Source organism: Polypterus senegalus, chromosome 4 (assembly GCF_016835505.1).
Source record: "Polypterus senegalus isolate Bchr_013 chromosome 4, ASM1683550v1, whole genome shotgun sequence".
Classification (NCBI taxonomy): domain Eukaryota; kingdom Metazoa; phylum Chordata; class Cladistia; order Polypteriformes; family Polypteridae; genus Polypterus; species Polypterus senegalus.
Genome location: NC_053157.1, coordinates 91,035,041 through 91,060,628, shown reverse-complemented (window position 1 = coordinate 91,060,628; position 25,588 = coordinate 91,035,041). Strand labels below are relative to the sequence as shown.

Here is a 25,588-nt window from a genome sequence, read left to right as displayed (position 1 = left end):
CTTATTTTGTTTTTATTTTCTCTTTTTTTGGTGTCCTTTTTAGATTGATTTTAAACATATATGATGTATAAGTTTTGCTGTTTTTTTCTGCTTGATTTCATACTAGGTTACTTTCTTGAACTAAAGTTAGATTAAAAAAATTATTAAGCGTTTTTGTGGTAACAGAGCTATTAAGTGAATACCTGTAACAGAGTAAATATGCTCTTCATATCTGTGAGTTTATTTTCAGAGAGAACAATATGCTACACTTGAAAATGCAAAGCCCAAGCAAATCTAATTGTCAAATGCTCAGGGTCCCTCATTACTCTGTGCTAAATTGGGATCCTGTTATCTTTACCCCTCTCACCTTCACATTCTGTTGCTATAATATCTATGCCTTTTCTTCTGCCCGAGACTTTACACTTTGTGTCACATTCACAAAATCCTGAAAAATAGACAGACTTCTCTTTGCTGGTGTTCTTTACAGAAAAATATTTTATGATTCCCTTAGCAGAGTCCTGGAGGGTGCATGGGAGTTTGCCCAACCAGTCTACATGTGTTTTGTGGACCTGAAAAAGGCATTTAACCGTGTCCCTCGGGGAATCCTGTGGGGGGTGATCTGGGAGTATGGGGTACCGGACCCCCTGATAAGGGCTGTTCAGTCCCTGTACAACCGGTGTCAGAGCTTGGTCCAAATTGCCGGCAGTAAGTCGAACCCGTTTCCAGTGAGAGTTGGACTCCGCCAGGGCTGCCCTTTGTCACCGATTCTGTTCATAACTTTTATGGACAGAATTTCTAAGCGCAGCCAGGGTGTTGAGGTGGTCCGGTTTGGTGAACTCAGGATTGGGTCACTGCTTTTTGCAGATGATGTTGTCCTGTTTGCTTCACCAGGCCGTGATCTTCAGCTCTCTCTGAATCGGTTCGCAGCTGAGTGTGAAACGGCTGGAATGGGAATCAGCACCTCCAAATCCGAGACTATGGTCCTCAGCTGGAAAAGGGTGGAGTGCCCTCTCAGGGCTGGAGGCGAGATCCTGCCCCAAGTGAAGGAGTTCGAGTATCTCAGGGTCTTGTTCACGAGTGAGGGAAGAATGGAGCGTGAGATTGGCAAGTGGATTGGTGTGGCATCCGCAGTGATTCGGGCTCTGCATTGGTCTGTTGTGGTGAAATAGGAGCTGAGCTATAAGGCAAAGCTCTCAATTTACCAGTCGATCTATGTTCCTACCCTCACCTATGGTCATGAGCTATGGGTAGTGACCAAAAGAACGAGATCGCGAATACAAGTGGCTGAAATGAGTTTCCTCTGCAGGGTGTCTAGGCTTTCCCTTAAAAATAGGGTGAGAAGCTCAGTCATCCGGGGGGGTTCAGAGTAGAGCCGCTGCTCCTCCTCATCAAGAGGAGTCAGATGAGGTGGCTTGGGCATCTGATCAGGATGCCTCCTGGATGCCTCCCTGGTGAGGTGTTCTGGGCACGTCCAACTGGGAGGAGGCCCCGGGGAAGACCCAGGACACGCTGGAGGGACTATGTCTCCTGGTTGGCCTGTGAACACCTCAGAATTCTCCCGGAAGAGCTAGAAGAAGTGGCCGGGGATAGAGAAGTCTGGGCATCTCTGCTCAAGCTGATGCCCCCACGACCCAACCTCAGATAAACAGAAGAGGATGGACGGATGGATGGATGATAAATTTATTTGTTGAAGGGTATCACTTTCAAGGGGCTTCAGTGTTAGACTTGAGTTTTTACTGTTGCACTATAATCCTCGGTCTAATTTATACAATAGACCACTTTGATGAGTGGTCTTTATTAGCATTAATGAGAGGTAATCAAGGATATACTAACATCAGAAATTGACTCTGGATCTTTGCCAGATACCAACTATTCTTGCACCATTCAATGCATGTGCACATATGCCTGTCTATTGATTTATAAGTGGAGCAGTGCAGTGCACTGAGATTCACTCATGATTGACCCCCCGCCCCCCACAAAACAATGAATAATTTTTTCCTTTTAGTCTTCTCATTGCTGAATTTCCAAACATTTATTTCTTCTAATGTTTTGCATTTAGAAAAGTACAGTGATGTCATAGATGCGGTACATCTATGAGCAATTAAGAAACAGATATTTTTGCCATATCTTTAAATGTTTAACTTTGTTTTAAATGTTTAATTGTGTTTTAAATATTGTGGCCACAAACTAGCAATATGGGAAAAAATTATATACAGGTTGTACATATATCTTATTGCACTCACAAAATTCCAATCTTCGGACACATATTGACCAAGCAGCATGGGACTGGCTCCTTCCATTGGCTGCAGTTGAAACATCATTTTTGTTTCAGCTGTATCAGTGCAGATAACTTTGCACTTTTTTCTTTCGTCAAGAAGATACTAATGCCTTGTTAATATTACTAAAACTTTCATTATTGTTATTTTTTCACAAAGTCTCATTATGGCATGTGGAGGGGGAAGGCTCCTTTAAGGCCTGTTTCATCTGTAGCTGTACATAACCAATTATGCATGCAGGTTAGCTATATGATGCTGGAGAGACTGAGCCACGGGATCAGTATATTAGAATAGAATAGAAAGCCTTTATTATCATTGTAAAAAATTACAATGAAATTTTGTGTGCCATTCCATCTGGGTACGAAAAGCAAACAACACTACTTTTGTGAAAAAAATATATCCCATAGCAATACTTGAAATATTCTCATTATTATCTGCTAGATCTGCTAAATGAATCATGCATGACTAAAGCTGGTTGGGCAATGAATTTACAATTCACATAAAAGTTCATGTCTGCTACAGCTCTGAGATGTCACTCTGGCCTCACAAAGCATCATGGAGCACTGGAAAAAAAACTGGCTGCACGGTGAACTTCTAGTAAAACACAATTCTCACTTTGGAGAATTTTAGCAATCAACACTTGTAATTAATAAATTATTTATTCTATTTACAGTATAGTATACTGTATACACTATATATGCTTAAAACAATTATATTTTTGTCAACCCTTCTGAGGAGACATGCAAGGAACGCATGTTATTGTACTGGCCTCTTCCACACTCTGATCCTGCTGCAGTCCCTGGTGTGTAAATCGTTTATTTGTTTATTTAATTAAAAAAAACATCTTTACTTTTGTCTTGCATCTTTTTTGCTTACATTACTAGGCAGTGCGGGGTGGCCGAGAGCTAATATGATTGAATGGGTGCACTGAGGATGCAGCATGGACCACTCATGTTGCATCTCTCTTTCTTGCTCCAGTGCTCACTCTGTCCTACAGCCTATGACTTGATAACACAGCCCAGAAAGAGAGTGCAGCAGGGCTTGTCCTGATAGTTGCAATGGTCATTCCATCCCTAAAGGTAATTTAAGGTACACCCATAAAGAAGTGATTTGTTTTTCTAACAAATTATATACAGTAACTGTCTTTAAAGAAATTAATCCAATGACTTTTTTTTCCTAAGGCAGGGTCCCACAGTCGGAAACCCCTAGACTGCAGCCTTGGATAGCCTATTCATTAATCTGCCCCTGGAACTCACTACAAATCAATGGCTTAGTCTTCATCCATGTGAAGTGTGTACATTTTCCTGGTGAATTTTTTCTGGGTATTCCATTTTTCCTTCCATGATGAACTGAGAAACTTGTTAGACTGGTTCTTATGTTGGGCTCAATGCCTCCAGGACAGTCTTTAATACATGTGACCCATAACTATTTCAAGTGAACTTGAAATGGATGGAAAGATAGAATTCATAACAAAGGTTTAATCTCTGCAATTACACCATGGAAATCTGTAAGCACTATAGTAAATAGTAACTGATGTAATAATCAGGTAATTCAATAACAAGATCTGATGAAAAATCTAGTTTTGTTTTATTAGTATTAGAGGTTCTGCAAGAAGATAGCAGATGTCTAAGCCATCATGCACCCATCTAATATCTTCAAATTTGGCTTGGTGTCATCAGTGTATACAAAACATAAATTCATACTTATGGATTAATAGCCCACTGGAGGACATCTTACGGTCTTCCATTCTATCTTTTTAGCTTTATGATCTATTACCTGCAACCTCTCTTTTAGGAGCATCAATTTTTGATTTTCTTCCAGAAACTCCAACCTTCAAAACATTAAAATTAAATTTGTCTATTACCTTTATCTCACCCCAGAACAAGCACTTTAGTGTTTCCATCAATCTAATGTCTGTGGCAAATTTTCACATATGTTCTAGGAATATCCATCAGATTCTTAATTTGGATTTCGGTTTCTAATTTTGTTGTCCATTCTTTCATTATCCCTTTTCATCCTTAAAGTCAGCTTCTATTGGACCTCTTTTCTGTAGCTCTCTAGTGGAGGCTATTCTGCCTGGGTAGAATTGCTGGCAAATCAATTCTAGCTTCTTAATGTAAATCATTTGATTCTTTATTTTCTCTCTAGGAAAGTGCATGTGCTTAATTATACTCTTTTTAAATTTTCATTAATAAGGAACAATTGGTCGTCCAGCCTTAAAATTTGTAAATGGCATTTTATGATTCATTTAATCCAGGAATATGTGTCTGTTGATCCTTGTCAGCACTCTCACTCTCTTAATCTCCTGTTTGGTTTACACTCCTCTCCTCAGTGCATTCTGGCATGACCAGCCTATGTATTTTCCATTCCACCTATTCAGAGTTGTCGTACAGATGGTTGATATAGTTTGTTTTTGGTTTGTTTGGATGCTGCTGACAAGGATCCTAGTGTAATTTTTTTTTTAACTTTACACTTGCAGACAGATTTGGCTTTATTACTGCATATTCATCTGTGCATATCTTGCATTTTTCCTTGTTAAACCTAAATAAATATTTGGTCATAAAAATAATGATGGGTAGCTTTAAAAACAATTACAGATTCAACACTATATTTGCAAAATGATAAAATGATAGATTACATTAGTGGGCTATTTTTGCTATAGGAAAAACAAATCCTTAATTGAAAATGGGAATGCTTCTAACTTTTGGCCACTGGAAATATTCAGCTGAGAATAGCAAAAAAGGCTCATTTAGTTAAGTTAAAATGCTGATTTGTTAGCTAAATATGTGAAACTGTTTTCATTGCTCTTCTATACTGGATATGGACGATGCTTTCAAACAGTACGTTTTATTATAGGGAATAAGCAGTGCATCATACTTCACTGCACTACGGGGAGTGAACACAATTTCTAAAGGACTTTACTGATTTATTTATAATGAAGAACGCCAATGGTAGTGACAAACTGGTGTGAAAACGCCTAACAGAACTCTCATTGAGGCTGTTAGTACTCATGTTAGTCAGATTGACTCTGAAACCCTGTACTACTTTGCATAATTCATTATATAATGATTAATACTTTGATCTGGAGGAAAGCAGTATGCCCACAAAACAATCATGGCACAACTGTGCAGTTGTCTCCATATGCTTGATGTTAATTTGTACTCTTGACTTCCCATGTAATATCACCATCTTACACTGTAACTGCAACTGTAGGCTACTTTCTAAAATAGTTAATCAAAGTGAATGTGTAACTGCAATCAGAAGGAGCAAGTTCAAAGGGTTCTACAATAAATACTGCAACTTTTAACCAAACAGTACTTGGCAGGGGTACATGGTACAATGGAGCATTGTACATGATGCAAGTTTTGTCATGTTGCCTGCATGTGGGACTGTTCTTTAATAGAGTTTCAGTTTTGTGGATCCATTTTTGGCCACCAGTATAATTCTCCAAGATGTTGTTTTGTGCAAAAAATTCCTTGATGTCTTTCATGAGCAATGTCTATAAGTCTCTTCTGGAGTTACTTTGGAACAGCCAAGCGGTGTGTGTCTCTAGTGATGCAAACATCAACTACTGCAAGCTCATGTCTAATCTGTGTCCTGTGCCTTTCGATTGGACCTGTGTGATTGTATCTGAGTATGCAGTTTACTAAGTAAAGGGTAAAACTTGCAAACAATCATAAAATCTTTTTTGGATACTTTGCTAACGCACCAACTATAGATTCGATTGACTTCTTTTGAGCATTCTCAACATCAGGCAAAGGCGGTCTAGAAAGGCAGTTAGAAACATGAGTTAAAGTCCCTGTCCTGTACTGAATATCTTAATCAAATTTGAGTAAGTGGGCAGACCATCTTGCAATTCACAATCATGCATGTTTTTTCCTTTTATTATCAGAAGTGTGTTTAAGGCCTGATGATCTATTCTCAAAAGGAACTTTCTTCCCCATAGCCATGTATGCCATTTCTCAGCAGCCCAAACATGTGCCATTTCATTCAGCATCAAACAGGGTATGTGAGGCAAAAGGCAACAGTCTGTTCTGCTCCATCTTCCACAACTTCTGCAAGAACTGTTCCCTGGCCATAGTAAGATGCATCTGTTGAGAGAAGTGTTGGTAACCTGGGGTTGAATAAAGTTAAGATGTGGCATAATTTAGGAATGAATTTGCTATACCATGAAATCAGGAGAAGAAATGATTGTTGTCCTGTGGCATCCATAGAGATATGAGTTTCATATGACAGCAAACCATCTGAAGCAAGTGTATAGCCTCAAAAATGTAGTTTAGTCTTTCTAAACTGGTACTTTTCAAAGTTAAGTTTTAGTCCAGCTTTTTTAATCCTACTTAGTGCAGCAGTCAAATTAGTGCCATGCCCCTTTACTGAAGTTCAATTTACAATTAAGTCATCAAGGTAGCATTGTACACATTGAAGACCCTTTAAGATGGTGCTTATCATCTTTTGAAAAGCTGCAGGAGTGGAACTTAGTCCATAGGGTACTCTGCCATACCTGTACAAGTCTTAATGTGTTACAAAAGCTGTCAGATTCCTGCTTTCTTCATGTAGCTGAAGTTAGTGATATGTATTATTGAGGTCAGGAGCAGAAAACATCATAGATCCCCTCAGTTCAGACAAGATGTCTTCAATAAAAGGAAGCAGATAACTGTCCACTACAACTTTCTTATTTGGCTCTCTCAAATCCACACACATGTGTATGTCCCCAGTTCTCTTTTTTTGTCACTACTATGGGTAAAACCCATTCAGAGGAACCTAAATTTCTCAATGATCCAATTCTGTTCTAGTGGCTGAGCTCTGAGGACACTGCTTCATGTATTGAAAGGGGTATGTGCTGTAGCTTTTGCTTGACAGATTTCACCTCTGGACACACTATAACCCTGTGCCGAAATCTTTTTGCAAATCCAAAGTCTAACAAAGTTGTATCTCCTTTTAGTCCAGTAGGCTTGTGCATGGCACAAGATAGTGTACTTTCTAATAGCAGCTGTCCTCCTGAAATTTGCAAGTGGAGTACAGCTAGCAAGTCCATTCCAGGGATGTGTGCATTTATTTTCACAATACAAAATTCAGTAAGTGCAGTTTTGTTTTGGCAAGCAACTTCAGCAGCTAACTATCTATCCTACACTATCCAGCTTTTCTTTGGAATATGTCTCCAACTGTGCTTTGGGCTTAGTCAATTTACATTTGGAGAGGTGTCTCTTGTAAATTTCTGCAGGGAGGATGGAGACTGCAGAGCCTGTGTCAATTAAGAGTTCAAGAGTTAAAATCTCAGGTTTAACTGAGATTTTCACATAGCACATAATTTTTTTTTATTCTCTGGAACATTACTTTACTCAGTGAGAACAGAAACTTCAGGTTCAGTAATTTCATTTACTGTTTTTGATGTGGACTGATACACTTTGAAGAAATGTCAGTTTTTTCTACAAGATAAACATTTTTGCATTTATAGCCAGTTACTTCATTTGCTAAATGTTTATCAGAGCCATAGTGGAAACAGTGTGAAACATTAGAGGTTTATAATCAGTGTGCTTGTTTCTGTGTTGCCCTGTGCTTTGTCTGTACTACATTCAAAAGTTTTGTCTAACCTTCAGCAATCACCTTTACCTCAGCCATGGTGAATTTGATTTGCCTGGTAATGACAAGTGCCGTATCTAAAGTCAAGTCAGTTTTGAGAAGCAAACATTCCCGTATGTGATGCACACATCCTTGGGCTGAGGAAAGTTTCTAATGCCCAAATGCTACCTTAGTAGGTGTCCGCGGTCAGTGACAACATGTTGTAAATCCTCTGTCCTTCTGTTCCTAAGCAGTGGATCAGCAGCACCCTTTTCCATTCATCCTCACTGAAAGCAAGTATGTAGTTATAAAATAACTGTTCCTGTGCTTTAAACATAACTTTAGGTTGGGAACTTCAGGAAAGCAGCATGTGGGTGCAGCTACATAAGTGCCATCCTCATTGCCAATTTGTTGCATTTGTATGTGGATTCATTTTAATAAAGCAGGAGACCAGTAACAACACTCTATCTTTTTCTCACACCTTTTCTAAACAAGGTTTCCAACCACCTCCCAGCATCCGAGGTTTTAAATAGCACCATCTACTTGAGCCTCCAGTATATCATGTAAATCACAAAATAACAACAATAACAACAAACATATACTTTAACAAAGGCTGCAAGCACTTATCTGATGTCGTGAAAAACTTCACTTGTTAGCCCAGAGGCTTTAATTTGTCTTCAGGGATGGAAATTTGTTTAGTATGGGACAGATTGATTATCAGAGTTGGGAACACAGAAACGGGGCGGCACGGTGGCGCTGCTGCCTCGCAGTTAGGAGACCTGGGTTCGCTTCCCGGGTCCTCCCTGGAGGACGGGGGTCCTCCCCGTGTCTGCGTGGGTTTCCTCCCACAGTCCAAAGACATGCAGGTTAGGTGGACTGGTGATTCTAACTTGGCCCTAGTGTGTGCTTGGTGTGTGGGTGTGTTTGTGTGTGTCCTGCGGTGGGTTGGCACCCTGCCCAGGATTGGTTCCTGCCTTGTGCCCTGTGTTGGCTGGGATTGGCTCCAGCAGACCCGTGTTCGGATTCAGTGGGCTGGATAATGGATGGATGGATGGAACACAGAAACCCTAAAGAAAGGGTACCATTGTCTAAAGTAATTTGCTACCAACACCTTGCACCATGGTTTGGGGGACCATAGCAAATAGCATTTGGTAGCAGATCCAATCTGAGCATCATACAGAGCACTAACATCACTCAATACATATTTTGACAGGATTGATTAACCTCACTGTCATTCCTGTACTGCAAAAAACAGGGTTTTGAGCATGATAATGGACAATCTCGTATCATTATCATCACTAAGGAAGTCCCACAACATGTCACAATTACTGAACAGCCTAAATCCAGTTGAAAACACGCAGAATATTGTTTCACAATGTATGGATCCTCTTCCATACCTAGTAAATACTATAGTTCAACTGATCATGGACCTCAGACAGGAGTGAAATGACTTTCCACAAACAAGTATCCAGCCCTACATGGACTAGAGCAGGCATGTCAAACACGCTCAACATAAATCTGTGTGGCCCGCATGACAGATCCTAGTTAGCACTAAACTTGTACAAAATGATTACTATCATTTGTGATTGAATCATTCTGCATCTTCGGCGTTACTTATTGACTTTTCTTACTTCTGCCTACGGTACAGGAAATTTCATCTGCTAGTATAGTTGCAGCCGCGAAGTCGCAACTGAAGTGCTAGGCTCAGATCTCGGCCCACTACCGGGCCGCGAGAGAACTGCCAGCAACGGTGACTCACTCAGTGAAGGGCTACAGCAAAAAGGCTGCCCCCTTCACTGAGGACACTTTTCAGAACGCTAGGCGGGCGGGGGTTTGCAGCGGCTTAGAAAGAGGAGAGACCGCGGCGAGAGAGTATTACAACAAAGTATTTTTATGTTTCTGACAGTTTCCCCATATGACACGAGTCCACAGAAATCTCGTTACTACGAAGTACATTCAGCAGCAGATACTTCCATTACAACGAAGTGACCGTGAAATGCTTGAATGAATCATTCACAGAGCAGTTAGTTCTGTGGTCACAGCTCAGTTGTGGACATTTGCACAACGATCCCCAAACAGAAGCATTGTAAAAAATGTTCTTTCTTCGAACATTCCTCGTACTGTTTTTTTTTTTTGCTGTTTTTGTTTTGTGTGGTTTTAAGTGATACCTTTTCCTTATTGCTCGTCAAAATTTGAAAAACATCTATTGAAATTTAACTCATTGTCACCCTTCTATAGAAACGGCATACTTGCTATATGCAAAAAAGAAGAAAAATATCGGGTTGCAAACGTATGCGAACTGCTGCATTTGAAGACGTCGAAAATGCCGTTTTTATGTGATTGCAGTGATGCTTGTTCAAAAAACATTCCAATTAATGCGGCACTCTTTCAAGAAAATATGAAGTTTTTAAACTCTCTTGGGACCCGTACAAACAATCTCACACGTGGCATTAGCGTTTCGGGATGCACTTCAGCCGAAACCTCACAATATGAAGAAGAAGAAAAGAATAACTGTGCTGACCACAACATGCTTCCATATTCAGATAATGTTCTCGTTAAATTCCTCTTGCCCAGTTGCACGGCAGTGCTTCAGCCATTGGATTTGAGCATCATTCACACCATGAAAGTGTATTATCGCAAGGAAATGCTGAGAAAAATTCTAGTCAGCATAACCTGTAGATAGGAGAAGATTAAACTAACGCGAAAGAAGCTATTGAAGCTGCTTACAATTCCAACATCCTATCTTTGTGATGCACGTTGTCTGCAGTGACAGCAACCAAAACGAGATTACGGAGAAGACTGAACATAAGCAACACACTTCGCGTGTCACTGTCTTCCATCCTCCCCAGATGGGATCGTCTGGTTGCAGGAAAACAAGCTCAGGGCTCTCACTGATTCTGCATTATGGTAAGCTGTATAATTTCTATTACTATATTATAACTTAATAATAATAGAAATGTAATGTAAATTGTGTATAAAACTGCCCTACGAACCCAAAATAATCACCCCACAAACTCCAACCTCCAACAACCCATCCGTCCATGGAAAAATTTGCTTCCAGTAAAGCGGTCCTTGGTGTCAAAAAGGTTGCGGACCACTGGGCTACACTACTGGCTGGGCTGCTGAGACTGGCCACTGGGCAGAACTGACCATCACGAGTAGTAATAGCTCGCATATTTTCACGTTTTTTTTTGCTATAGTTTTATGTAATTTTGTGCTAGTATTTTAACGAACAGTTAGTGCAGACTACAGCTGAAGATCTGAAGTGGACGTGAGAAGATGGGGAGTTGACAGATTTTTGTGATTCTTTGTTTTTCTAATTAGTGTAGGTCAGTGGGTTTTTTGCATATCGTGTTATTTTACAATATTAACTTTGAAGTAAACTTAGTAAAGTAAAATTTGATTTTTGGAGGATTTGCTTTCCAACGTATTACTGAGCAATGAATTCAGTGAGCGTTTATTTGTTACATTGCGGCCCGCTGACGCACGTATGGCAGTCGAAGCGGCCCACCAATGGTAGTGAGTTTGACATGCCTGGACTAGAGGAAAGTAATGTATGTAAAATGTTGGAATAGCCAAACTCTGCAGAGGGGCTAGTAGGCAAAGTATGGTCTCCTGTGTGATTCATGAAGTAATGGGATTCAAGAGGCATCTGTGTGAGTCCAAATGAAGTGACTATTGGACAAAACCTGAAGCATGTCCCTATGGAGAGGTTCAAAGGGAGAGAGGCTTTCAATAGCTTTCCAGGGGGAAAAGAGGCAACAGTGGTTTAACCATCCATCTTTCTGAATCCAGTTCTTTCTTGTTCTAAATATTTCCTGCTTATCAGCCATTTACTAATCACTTACTCATTCACCATTGTCTTCAAGCTACTTCTCTAGCATATTATTTTATCAATCAAAATATTACTGTAATCCTTTCCATGTAAAAGAATAGTTTTGGCAAAGCTACAATCCATATTGAATAAGCAACTATTTTCTCTCACTTTTTATTTGATGTCCATTAATTTTTGAGTTTCAACAGTCTCTGGTTCAGTAACATAATGGCCTTTTGGCCTTAAACACTATTTACCAAATCAACCTATTCTGTTACTCTGTCTATTACTATTGACGTGTGCACTAATTTGCAGCTATATAGTGTAAGCATATTTGACTTGTGAGGCTCCTTTTAATTATTTCTTGTCAGGCATAGTTCACATTACAATTAAGTAAGTTTAGTAAACAGCTTGAAGAACTTGAAGAGCTCTTGGTGCCACATGTTTTGTAGATTTTTTTTTATAATTATAATTCTTTATGTAGTGGTTGATCTTTATTATTTTTTATTTCAGTGGTTGCATTGCAGCTTCATGGCTCCAGGTCAGGTCAGGTCAGGTTTTACAGCATGCACTGCTACAGCATATTGCCGCACCCAATACATGACGAAACAGCTCAGGATCCTGGTTGGCAACCCCCAAGGCAGGCACACTGTCTAGTCCCACCCTTTGGAAATGACTATCTATTTATCAGATGTTATGTGGGTGTCCCCTTGGCCTGGTCCAGCTGCTCAGGTCCCAAAAATAAGGATCCTGCGAGCGAGGAATCGCCCTTTGGAATTTACGTTACGTGGCCCTAGTGTTGTAACTGATGCTCCCTCACAATGCAGGCAATGTGCATCATTCAGGGCTCTGTGAGCAACTGCTCATTCGACACAAAGTCAAACCAGCGGTACACAATGATTCTCCGAAGATACACAGTACTGAAGGAGTCCAGTCTTTGTCTCATGTCACTGGAGGGCTTCCATATCTCTCAACCATATAGCAAGACAGGAAGCACTTGGACTCTAAAGACATGGACCTTCGTTTTGTTGCGCCACACACCCCTTTAAAGCAACCTCATAACCCCTCCATGTTCTCCCAGTCCATCTACTGACTTCATAGGACGAGTCACCACAGACATGAATGTCACTGCTGAGGTAAATAAATCTCTTGACAAGGTTGACACTCTCTCGGCAGAGAGACACACTGCTGATGACTGTGCCTAATAGATCATTAAAGTCCTGGATGTTGGTTTTTATCCAGGACACTTGTAAGCCCAAACACTCAGACTCCTCGCTCTGTCTCTCAAGAGCCCTGATCAGAGCCTCCACTGACCCCACGAAGATCACAGCATCGTCAGCAAATTCAAGATCAGTGAATCTTTCTTCAGCAAAAGATGTCCTACAGCCACTGGACCCATGACCTTGCCCAACACCCAGAGTCCTTAAAATAAATTAATGTAAACAGATTTATGAATTGCACACTGTATGGAAGTTGATGCTACTGATGTACAGTCTAACTTAAGTACTATGAGAAATGATTGTCAGCATGTCTGTTTCAGCTGTTGCTGACTCTGCAATAGGAAATACACATTAAAGTAAAACTTTGCATTGTCTCTTAGATTATAAAAATCTCAGATGAACTTATGCATGGGCTACCCTGGGCTTTAGCCCAGGCCCTGTAGGCTACAGGGGCTCCAAACTTAATGAAGATGTATCAAAAAATATTTGTTCTTTGTTTATCAAAGACAAATTCTTGCTGCTAGACTGGCCAATTGAGTCCTCTTTACTCCCTTTACTGTTATTGCTTGTCTACCACTAATCTCACTCACTCACACACACCATCATTCCAAGTTTACATGTCTCCAGTGAACTGCAGCAAGTGATGGAGGCCAGCTGTTGATGCAGCGTTAATGGTTGCAGGGAGGGCTGATTATGAGCTGTTGCAATTAAAAGAGTGTCATGAAGAAAGTGATTTGATGTATTTTAGTAATGACAGTTTTTCAGACATGGCTAGTTTTAGTTTCTAGCTCTATTGACGTTGAAGCATATGAAGGTGATTATTGCACAAATGCTAAACTGACATCATTTCTGAATGTGTGTGACGTAACTGGAGCCTTGTGCAACTTTTAAAGTTGCAGTTCACTGGTTCTCTGGAGTATATAGTAAATGTGTAAGATAAGTTCATATGTGACAGCATATTAGATTTAATTGAGTGGGACATGCACAGAAACTCATCCATTATATTGGAACCAAATTACATGGTGCACTTGTGAGCTGATTCCATTAATGACGAGCTGCTGGCTTTCCTTGCACTTATTGTACATAATTCAAAATTGCGTAGTTGAAATGTACAGATAAAGAAAAAAAACTGCTTTTTGAACTACAGATCGGGATGAAAAACATATCAAGCTTCTTAGATGTTTGCATTTTCTTGACAACAACTTACCTGTCACTTAGCACAAAAGTGAGAAATCATTTTTGAAAATAAAACCTTTCTTTGATTTATGGAAGTCTACATACCTGAATAAAATGTTGTCTACAGATAATATGGTTTGGAAAGGTCATTTTGGCAATGAAAGAATTCAAATTGCATCTTGTACAGTTATTGAGTTGGCAGTGGGTCCATTGAGCAACAGGTGAAGTTTATTCTTAGCTTGTCAGATGTGCCTAGAGTTTGCAAACTTTTCAGACCTAACCAGCTGATGTGTTTTTATTATTATTTTATTTTTCTACATCTCTCAAATGTATTTTAATTGTTTTTATTTTTGTTTTAATCTTTTCTTAGTATTATGTGCTAAAAATAGCTGATGCTGAGAAAATAATGTGCCAGAATACATTTTTTGATTTTTTTTTTTCCCTTTCTCTTTTTCTCTCTTTTTTTATCTCTGAAAAAGTTAATGAATCAGACTCTTTTGTTTTTAATATTTGACAGGGCATACTTGCTCTGATTGATATCAAGTATAATTTTATGTTTTGTCATTGCATTCTCTGCACTCTGCCTATATCACTCATAAGTCCAGAGGCTGTTTCTATTTGGTGTTCTTGTTCTGCTGTGCTTACTCAAGACTCATCAACTTCCAAACACAAGCATTATACATACAGTAGTTCTCTTGGAAAACCTAGGTGGTGTATGAATAGTTTTTCAAGCCCAGGGTGCTGCTCCCTCCTACAGTATATCTGCCCCTGCCGAAAATATTGGTATATGACCTACAGGTATCTAGTGCCATACACGTGCATATTGGAGGCAGCTAAAAGACACAAAACATGGTAATTCCTCACCAAACCAGGGAATTGCAAAGTGCACAATTCTTTGCTCTTTTCCATTGACAGACTGTTCACGGGAAATTCTCCTTGGGTCCGACGATGCCACTATATGCCGGCTCCGGTCCCAATGATGTCACTTCCCATTCCTGTCTGATAACATCATTTCCCATTTAACCGTATATAACCACCATGTTTGCCTGTTTGCTTTGTTCTTGTTCTGGACTGAAATCTGTAACACTGAACCACAACCTTTGCTTATTTTTGGCAGCCAAATTCAAGTATACGGACAGACTGCCCCCAGACCTCATTCCATGTTGTGTGGAACTTATCACACTGGCTACCTACAAAAATAACTAACACTGTAACCAAGTAATGTACTACAGATAGATAGATAGATAGATAGTTTATTAATCCCAAGGGGAAATTCACAAAAAAATTAAAAAAAAGAAAATCCATGTCAAGTAGTAAAAGCAGTAAAAAGTGTCTAGGGAGCTATTCCACATAAAAAGGACTTTGAGGACTTTCAGGGCTCAAATTAATGTTTATGTTGTAATAGTTAGGTGTGTATAAATTGGTCTGAAAGGTGTAAAATTTCAAAGTCTCCTCCAGCACTTGACTGATTACTGAAGGGCTCTGTGTCATATTGCAGTTTTGTTAACTACCATTAACAGCTGCAAAATGTGCCCTAATACACTGTACTTATTTCTTTCCTTTAAATCCCATTGGTTTGTGGGATGGTGTAAATTACAATTAAAATTAATTAACAATAGTACTTATAATATCCATCCATCCATTTTCCAACCCACTGAATCTGAACACAGGGTCACGGGGGTCTGCTGGAGCCAATCCCAGAGCACAAGGCAGGATCCAATCCCAGGCAGGGTGCCAACCCACCGCAGGACACACACAAACACACCCACACACCAAGCACACACTAGGGCCAATTTAGAATCGCCAATCCACCTAACCTACATGTCTTTGGACTGTGGGAGGAAACCGGAGCGCCCAGAGGAAACCAAGGCAGACACGGGGGAAAACATGTAAACTCCACTGTGCCACCGTGCCGCCCGTACTTATAATAATTATAGAGAAATTACAGCAATTACATAGAAAAAGTACAGAAGCAGCCTTTAAATGGTTGAAATGCTCACAATCTGACTTAAATAAATCAATTGGTGGCCCTATTTACCTCAAATGAATGAATCCAATGAGTTCACAGATTAAAACAGTGAAATTATCTGCCATTTTCTCTGTCTACTTCATCCAGCTTTTGGGTTACAAGGTACTGGTCAGAAAGCAACCCTGGCAGAGCACCAGGAAGTGTTTCACATACAACTAAGCAGTGATTCTTAAACTCAATCCTGTGGACCCCACATAGCTGCAAGTTTCTGTTCCAACCACTTTCTGATCAATAAGTCATTTTACCTCAGAATAATGTTATTTAATGGACTTTGGATTTCAAACCTGATGCTGTAATGTCACATCCTGATACTGACACCATGACCATGTGTAAGCATGAGCAAGTCACTTACCCTTCCTGTGCTCCAACTTAAAGAACAACTGGTGTAAGTCGCCTCGGATAAAGGCATCAGATAAATAATAAGTACTTTAATTAAATTTTCCTTTTTTTGCTTCTCCTTTCTGTATTCAGAAAATCACAATTTTGTTTTTGTTTCTTTTACAATATTAAAAAAGTTTAGAAATATTTGATTTTTTTACCATAGCTTTAAATGCTTAACTTGCTTTTATTGTTTTCCTATTAATTTGGCTGTTTTCTGTGTAGTTTGCACCCATAATTGTATAATAATAATAATAATAATTAACAATGAGCAGAGCAGACACTAAATGCTGAAAGGCAAGTACTTCAACATCAGACCAACATACTCGTAAAGAAATGGATTAAATAACCAGAATACTAGGAAAAACATAATAAAAATCATGATGATGAAAATCTTAAACTCAAGGTTAAGAAAAAACACAATTCTCTTGTGACATGCACAAATGCTTGTCACATTCATTAACCAAACTTAGTTTTGTGATTTTTCTACATTGACCCCAAAACATCTAGGAAACCACAGCTTGCTTAATAAGCTAGGAGTATAATTAAAACAGAATTTGGTTGGAACAAAAGCCTGAAGTCACATGGAGTTCCCAGGACTGAGTCTGAGAACTAGATGAAGGTCATTACTGGTATATGGCTGAGGTTAGCTGCATTTTCGCTGCTGCTTATTCGGCTGACCACTTACTCACTTCTAGCCATTAAATAACAATTTTGCAAAAAGGTTACTTATGTTTCGTTAACAACGAACGCAAAATTCAACAGGGAATAAATTGATTTTCGTCATTAAAATGAATCAATTATTTGAAAAAATATATAGCATTTGAAATGATTTGATCAATTAATTGGAATAAAGAAACATTCCACGTTCGTTCGTCACATCATTTTCGGGCCACTTTCACGTTTTGAGACCAGACAGATTCCATTATTAGATTACACTTGAGTTTTACACGGCCCAACGTGGTACGTGGGCTACATTCACTGGTAAACTTGGTACACTTACATATCTAATAAATGCGACTAACTATAAGTAGGCAAAAGCCAAATAAGTAGTGACAAAAAATAGATAATGTGATCAAACTAGTCTAAATGAATCAATTCGCGCATTCATCTGTCAGTGCTTTGAAAACTTGTTTCCTTTACTGTACGTACAAGCGTCTTGAATAAGCAAATCGAAAAGGGTATCCCAGGTGCTCGTGATTATTTTAATAAAAAATAAGACTAAAGGTTCACTGCGAAACAGCGCGGAGTATGCGCGTGCCACTTGTGACAAGCGAGCTCACGCTCTTCCAGACCCGCCCAGCGGCAGCGGAGGGCTGTATCATTAACACGTGGGCGCCGGAGAATAAGGGAGCTGTTTGTTTCGACTGCACACACCTGTGCGTATCATATCTTGGCAGAAGTTAGGACTTTAGTGGAAATAGTTCTATTTGAAACTTGTTGTGTTTTCACGAAGCGAAAGTTTACCCGGAGGCGTTTCATATTTGAGGCGTACTCCTGAATGTCGATCGTCTCGGATTGTTTAGGATCCTTTCAGAGCTGTTTGGAGCACGATACATACGAGAACAGTCGGCAGTAACGCTCAAATTTGACTGCATTAGTTTGTGCGTTTGCTTTTGAGTAGCTCGCTGTGTTGCATAGAGATAAACAGAATTCACAGTATGGAAACTCAAGACTACGACGTTATTACGTCTTTTCTGGGAGACTGGGGTCCCTTCCAGAGGACTGTTTTCTTTCTGCTCAGCTGCAGTATCATCCCTAATGGCTACGTGGGGCTGTCCATGGTATTTCTGGCGGATACACCGTTGCATTACTGCCGGGTGCCCACAGGGAATGGCAGCGGTTTAGCTCTCAATCAGTCGCTTATCCCTTCTGTAGCGTTTGATGGGACACTAACGCTCAGTAGATGCACCCGTTTCAAGTGGAAAAGAGATGGTCAGGTGAACGAAACAGAGGAATGTCTGCAGGGCTGGGAATACAGCAAAGAAAGGTACATCTCCACAATTGTGACTGAGGTAAGAATATGCAGACGGCTCAGGTTATGGGTCTTTAGTCGTATGTTTAATCAAACATTATTGTGAATGTACTTAACGCATCGTATTGATGGAAAAAGTAAGATGACTGTCGCAAAGTAATAGTGAATTGAAATAAGCCGTTATTGTTACATGAACAGAAAACTGAAGTGGATTGACGCCCAACCCACACTAGTGGCGGGCAAACCGCATGCCCATTTTTGTTTCTGTCGCGCCCTCAATGGCACGGTAAAGATAACATACACAAATAGATCTCCACAACACACTACATATTCGCGCACTGTGCAAGTCTTCATGATACTCTTGGTCTTTCGTGCTTGTTCACGGACACAGTGGTGATTGATGACTACTCGCTGCACAAAATGAATCAAACAGCATATTCAGTATACCGTTCTGGGAAAACGCAGTATGTCGTAAATGAAACTTTCATGTCAAATAACTTTACGAAACTGTGCTTTAGATTGTCATAAAGTAGCCGTGGATGTAAATGTTATTTTCAAACAACACCGAATTATGAACGATCAGAACACATTTCGTGACTTAAGTTTAGTGTTTTTAAATACTTGTAATCATAAAATATATGCCCCAGTCACAAATTGTATGGTATAGATTGGGATTCTTTTTTTTTTTTTTAATTCTTGCTGTAATTCATATGTATTTAAAAGGCTAATTTCCCGTAATTAGGGGCGGTCCTAGCCTGTCTGGTGTCCGGGGCGAACACCCCCTCCACCCAGCGTTCTAATAAACACTGAACAAAATCCGTGCAATAAAACAAGCTATTGGAAATGTAATGTCTAACAGAGACAAAATCAAATTTTACATTTATACAGCACCAAAATATTTCGTTATAGTGTAAAGAATTTTCACATTAGGGCTATCTCCAGTCATCAGTTCACCAGGTCACTGACAACTACAACCTTTTCTCACATAGCTGCGTCAGTTTATTTCGGGTTAACTCCCGCCTACCACGCGGGGGGCCAGTCGCGTATAGTTGACACAGACTGCTCAGCCAATCAGTGCACAGCAGGCCCGTTGCTCCTCAGAGACCCGAGTTCGATTCCCCACTGGGGAGAAAGTGTTATATATTTTTTTCTTTTTAACCATATAAAGTGGTATGCACAGTCAGTCAAATCGTTGTATTTTCATGTGGGATGCTCCTTTTAAAATATAATTTTTAACAATTGTGACTGCAATTAACATGAACAAGTGTCTTTATAACTTATTTTTAAAATCCATAAGACAGACAGACAGATCACTGCATAATAGAGAAGTCACTATAAATAAAATGTAAATAAATAAACAGGGAAGGCATTGTGTAATAGATATAAAAACAGCTAAGGGGATAGATAGGAAGGAAAGGCACTATATGATAGGCAGATAGGGAAGCTGCTATATAATAATAAAATTACTATTACTATATACAGTAGATAGACCGGAAGTTCACTATATAAAAGACAGACGGAGAAAGCACTACTAACTGAAAAATGGTAGAGCCTTTTTATTAATCAACAGATACTTTTAGGAAGGCAAGCAGATAATGAGAGTACAAGTAGATGTGAAAAGCACTGAACAGACAGATACATATGGAAGGCACCGTATAACATATACAAAACTGTCAGGAAAAAAACAGGGTATACAGTAAATAATATACAGACAGAAGAAATTGGATAGGTAGACAGACATGAAAGGCATTATATTTGACAGATAGGAAAGGCACTATATGCAAAGCAGACAATACTATTATTACTACATAGACAGATGGAGAAGGCAGACAGCAAAGGCACTTTGTGTCATTAAATAAATGAAAAATATCTCGGCCTGTTTATTATTCAACAGACACTACAGGAAAGCAAGAAGACCATTAGAGTACATATAGATCTGAAAGGCACTAGATAGACAGACAAATAGGAAAGTCACTGTATAATAAATGTGGGATGCTCTTTTTAAAATATTTAAAAATTGAGACTGCAATTAACATGAAAAAGTGTCCTTATAACCGTTCTTATTAAGTTATGCAAGACATTCATGGTCAGACAGCACTGAATAATAGACAGACATACAGATAAATAGATGTGAAAGGTGCTATATAGTAAATAGGTAGGTAGATAGATGTGAAAGGCACTATATGACTGCTGCAGAAAGGCAAGCAGACAGTAAGAGTACATTCACATGTGAAAGGGACTAGATAAATAGATAGGGAAGGCACTATATAATAGGCAGACAGGGAATTCACTGTATAATAGCAGACAGACAAAGCAACGTCAACCTCCTTGAACTGTCACCTTATCGTGGTGGAGGGGTTTGCGTGTCCCAATGATCCTAGGAGCTATGTTGTCCGGGGCTTTATGCCCCTGGTAGGGCCACCCAAGGCAAACTGGTCCTAGGTGAGGGATGAGACAAAGATCGGTTCAATAAACTTCTAATGAAGAATAAAACCTTGGACGACGCTTTCCCTTGCCCGACGCTGGTCACCGGGCCCCCTCTGGAGCCAGGCCTGGAGGTGGGGCTTGATGGCGAGCGCCTGGTGGCCAGGCCTGCACCCATGGGGCTCGGCCGGGCACAGCCCGAAGAGGTAACGTGGGTCCTCCTCCCCATGGGCTCACCACCTATGGGAGGGGCCAAGGAGGTTGGGTGCAGTGTGAGTTGGGTGGTGGCCGAAGGCAGGGACCTTGGCGGTCTGATCCTCGGCTACAGAAACTGGCTCTTGGGACGGGAATGTCACCTCTGAAGGGAAGGAGCCTGAGCTAGTGCGAGGTCGAGAGGTTCCGGCTAGATATAGTCGGACTCACCTCGGCACACAGCTTGGACTCTGGAACCAATCTTCTTGAGAGGGGTTGGACTCTCTACCAGTCTGGAGTTGCCCCCGGTGAGAGGCGCCGAGCAGGTGTGGGCATACTTATTGCCCCCCGCCTCGGAGCCTGTGCATTGGGGTTTACCCCGGTGGACGAGAGGGTGGCCTCCCTCCGCCGGGTGGGGAAGGGTCCTGACTGTTGTTTGTGTGTATCGCCAACAGCAGTTTGGAGTATCCACCCTTTTGGAGTCTCTGAGGGGTTGCTAGAGGGCATACCTTCTGGGATTCCCTCGTTTTGCTGGGAGACTTCAATGCTCACGGGGCAATGACAGTGAGACCTGGAAGGGCGGATTGGGAGGAATGGCCCCGATCTGAACCCGAGCGGTGTTTTGTTATTGGACTTCTGTGCTCGCCATGGATTGTCCATAACGAACACCATGTTCAAGCATAAGGGTGTTCATATGTGCACTTGGCACCAGGACACCCTAGGCCTCAGGTCGATGATCGACTTTGTGGTCGTGTCGCCGGACTTGCGCCATATGTCTTGGACACTCGGGTGAAGAGAGGGGCGGAGCTGTCAACTGATCACCACCTGGTGGTGAGTTGGCTTCATGGTGGGGAAGATGCCGTCAGACCTGGTAGGCCCAAACGTGTTGTGAGGGTCTGCTGGGAACGGCTGGCAGAGTCCCCTGTCAGAAGTAGCTTCAACTCCCACCTCCGCAGAACTTCAACCACGCCCCGAGGGAGGTGGGGACATTGAGTCCAATGGGCCATGTTCCGCGCCTCTATTGTTGAGGCGGCTGACCGGAGCTGTGGCCGCAAGGTGGTCGGTGCCTGTCGTGGCGGCAATCCCCAACCCGCTGGTGGACACCGCGTGAGGGATGCCGTCAAGCTGAAGAAGGAGTCCTATAGGACTTTTTGTCCTGTGGGTCTCTGGAGGCAGCTGATAGGTACCGCAGGCCAAGCGAACGCGGCTTCGTTGTTGCTGAGGCAAAACTCGGGCATGGGAGGAGTTTGGAGAGGCCATGGAGAACACTTTCGACGGCTTCGAGGAGATTCTGGTCCACCGTCCGCGCCTCAGGAGGGGAAGCAGTGCAGTGTCAACACCGTATATGGTGGGGATGGTGCGCTGCTGACCTCACTGACGCTGGGTCGGTGGGAGGAGTACTTCAAGACCTCCTCAATCCCACTAACATGCCTTCCAATGAGGAAGCAGAGCCTGGGGACTCTGAGGTGGGCTCTCCCATCTCTGGGACTGAAGTCACCGAGGTGGTCAAAAACTCCTTGGTGGCAGGGCCCCGGGGTGGATGAGATACGCGAGTTCCTTAAGGCTCTGGATGTTGTAGGACTGTCTTGGTTGACACGCCTCTGCAACATCGCATGGACATCGGGACAGTGCCTCTGGATTGGCAGACGGGGTGGTGGTCCCCTCTTTAAAAGGGGACCGGAGGGTGTGTTCCAACTATAGAGGGATCACACTCCTCAGCCTCCCTGGAAAAGTCTATTCGGGGTTCTGGAGAGGAGGGTCCGCCGGATAGTCGAACCTCGGATTCAGGAGGAACAGTGTGGTTTTCGTCCTGGTCGCGAACAGTGGACCAGCTCTTCACCCTTAGCAGAGTCCTGAGGGTGCATGGGAGTTTGCCCGACCGGTCTACATGTGTTTTGTGGACTTGGAAAAGGCATTGACCGTGTCCCTCGGGAATCCTGTGGGGGTGCTCCGGGAGTATGGGGTACCGGACCCCTGATAAGAGCTGTTCGGTCTCTGTACAACCGTGTCAGAGCTTGGTCCGCATTGCCGCAGTAAGTCGAGCCCGCTTCCAGTGAGAGTTGGACTCCGCCAGGGCTGCCCTTTGTCACCGATTCTGTTCATAACTTTTATGGACAGAATTTCTAGGGCAGCCAGGGTGTTGAAGGGGTCCGGTTTGGTGGACTCAGGATTGGGTCACTGCTTTTGCAGATGATGTTGTCCTGTTTGCTTCATCAGGCCGTGATCTTCAGCTCTCTGGATCGGTTCGCAGCTGAGTGTGAAGCGGCTGGGATGAGAATCAGCACCTCCAAATCCGAGAGCATGGTCCTCAGCCGGAAAAGGGTGGAGTGCCCTCTCAGGGTTGGAGGAGAGATCCTTCCCCAAGTGGAGGAGTTCAAGTATCTCGGGGTCTTGTTCACGAGTGAGGGAAGAATGGAGCGTGAGATCGACAGGCGGATCGGTGCGGCATCCGCAGTGATGCGGCTCTGCATCGGTCTGTCGTGGTGAAAAAGGAGCTGAGCCGTAAGGCAAAGCTCTCAATTTGCCAGTCGATCTACGCTCCTACCCTCACCTATGGTCATGAGCTATGGGTAGTGACCGAAAGAACGAGATCGCGAATACAAGCGGCTGAAATGAGTTTCCTCCGCAGGGTGTCTGGGCTTTCCCTTAAAGATAGGGTGAGAAGCTTAGTCATCCGGGAGGGGCTCAGAGTAGAGCCGCTGCTCCTCCGCATCGAGAGGAGTCAGATGAGGTGGCTCGGCATCTGATCAGGATGCCTCCTGGACGCCACCCTGGTGAGGTGTTCCGGGCACGTCCAACCGGGAGGAGGCCTCGGGAAAGACCCAGGACACGCTGGAGGGACTATGTCTCCCGGCTGGCCTGGGAACGCCTTTGGGATTCTCCCCGGAGAGCTGGAAGAAGTGGCGGGGAGAGGGAAGTCTGGGCCTCTCTGCTTAAGCTGCTACCCCCGCGACCCGACCTCGGATAAGCGGAAGAGGATGGATGGATGGACGGACAAAGCAACGGACAGATAACAGTATCGCACAAATATACATTTTGTTTAATCTCTGCAATTAATCATCAGACGCTGCAGGTAGGCAAGAAGGCAGTCAGAGTACAGATAGATTTGAAATACACTAGATAGACAGATCGAGAAGGCACTGTACAACAGATATTGACAGGAAAGGCACTATATAATAGGCAAACCGAGAAGGCACTAGACAGATAACTATATAGCAGTTTCGTTTTATATACACTCACCTAAAGGATTATTAGGAACACCATACTAATATGGTGTTTGACCCCCCTTTCGCCTTCAGAACTGCCTTAATTCTACGTGGCATTGATTCAACAAGGTGCTGAAAGCATTCTTTAGAAATGTTGGCCCATATTGATAGGATAGCATCTTGCAGTTGATGGAGATTTGTGGGATGCACATCCAGGGCACGAAGCTCCCGTTCCACCACATCCCAAAGATGCTCTGTTGGGTTGAGATCTGGTGACTGTGGGGGCCATTTTAGTACAGTGAACTCATTGTCATGTTTAAGAAACCAGTTTGAAATGATTCGAGCTTTGTGACATTGTGCATTATCCTGCTGGAAGTAGCCATCAGAGGATGGGTACATGGTGGTCATGAAGGGATGGACATGGTCAGAAACAAAGCTCAGGTAGCCCGTGGCATTTAAATGATGCCCAATTGGCACTAAGGGGCCTAAAGTGTGCCAAGAAAACATCCCCCACACCATTACACCACCACCACCAGCCTGCACAGTGGTAACAAGGCATGATGGATCCATGTTTTCATTCTGTTTACGCCAAATTCTGACTCTACCATTTGAATGTCTCAACAGAAATCGAGACTCCTCAGATCAGGCAACATTTTTCCAGTCTTCAACTGTCCAATTTTGGTGAGCTCGTGCAAATTGTAGCCTCTTTTTCCTATTTGTAGTGGAGATGAGTGGTACCCGTTGGGGGTCTTCTGCTGTTGTAGCCCATCCGCCTCAAGGTTGTGCGTGTTGTGGCTTCACAAATGCTTTGCTGCATACCTCGGTTGTAACGAGTGGTTATTTCAGTCAAAGTTGCTCTTCTATCAGCTTGAATCAGTCGGCCCATTCTCCTCTGACCTCTAGCATCAACAAGGCATTTTCGCCCACAGGACTGCCGCATACTGGATGTTTTTCCCTTTTCACACCATTCTTTGTAAACCCTAGAAATGGTTGTGCGTGAAAATCCCAGTAACTGAGCAGATTGTGAAATACTCAGACCGGCCCATCTGGCACCAACAATCATGCCACGCTCAAAGTTGCTTAAATCACCTTTCTTTCCCATTCTGACATTCAGTTTGGAGTTCAGGAGATTGTCTTGACCAGGACCACACCCCTAAATGCATTGAAGCAACTGCCATGTGATTGGTTGATTAGATAATTGCATTAATGAGAAATTGAACAGGTGTTCCTAATAATCCTTTAGGTGAGTGTATAATGTATATGTATTTTACAACTTGGAGTATTACGTCAAAAAGAAATGCATTAAATCATATATCAATCGACACATGCTGCATGCAGGCAAGCGGGCAGTGAGAGTGGC

At 42.1% G+C, this 25,588-nt stretch overlaps 1 protein-coding gene across 4 annotated transcripts in view; it reads left to right on the top strand.

The window, feature by feature from the left end:
- The first annotated feature begins 17,740 nt into the window (after nt 1–17,740).
- LOC120527529 (solute carrier family 22 member 5-like) overlaps nt 17,741–25,588 on the top strand; it is a 163,979-nt gene continuing 156,131 nt past the window's right edge. For 2 of the 4 annotated variants that reach the window (XM_039751034.1, XM_039751033.1), the window contains exon 1: nt 17,741–18,446. In XM_039751034.1, the coding sequence (XP_039606968.1) occupies nt 18,093–18,446 (354 nt within the window). In that variant the 5' untranslated portion in view covers nt 17,741–18,092. The remainder of the gene's footprint in view (nt 18,447–25,588) is intronic. The other 2 variants (XM_039751037.1, XM_039751035.1) reach the window with 2 other exon arrangements.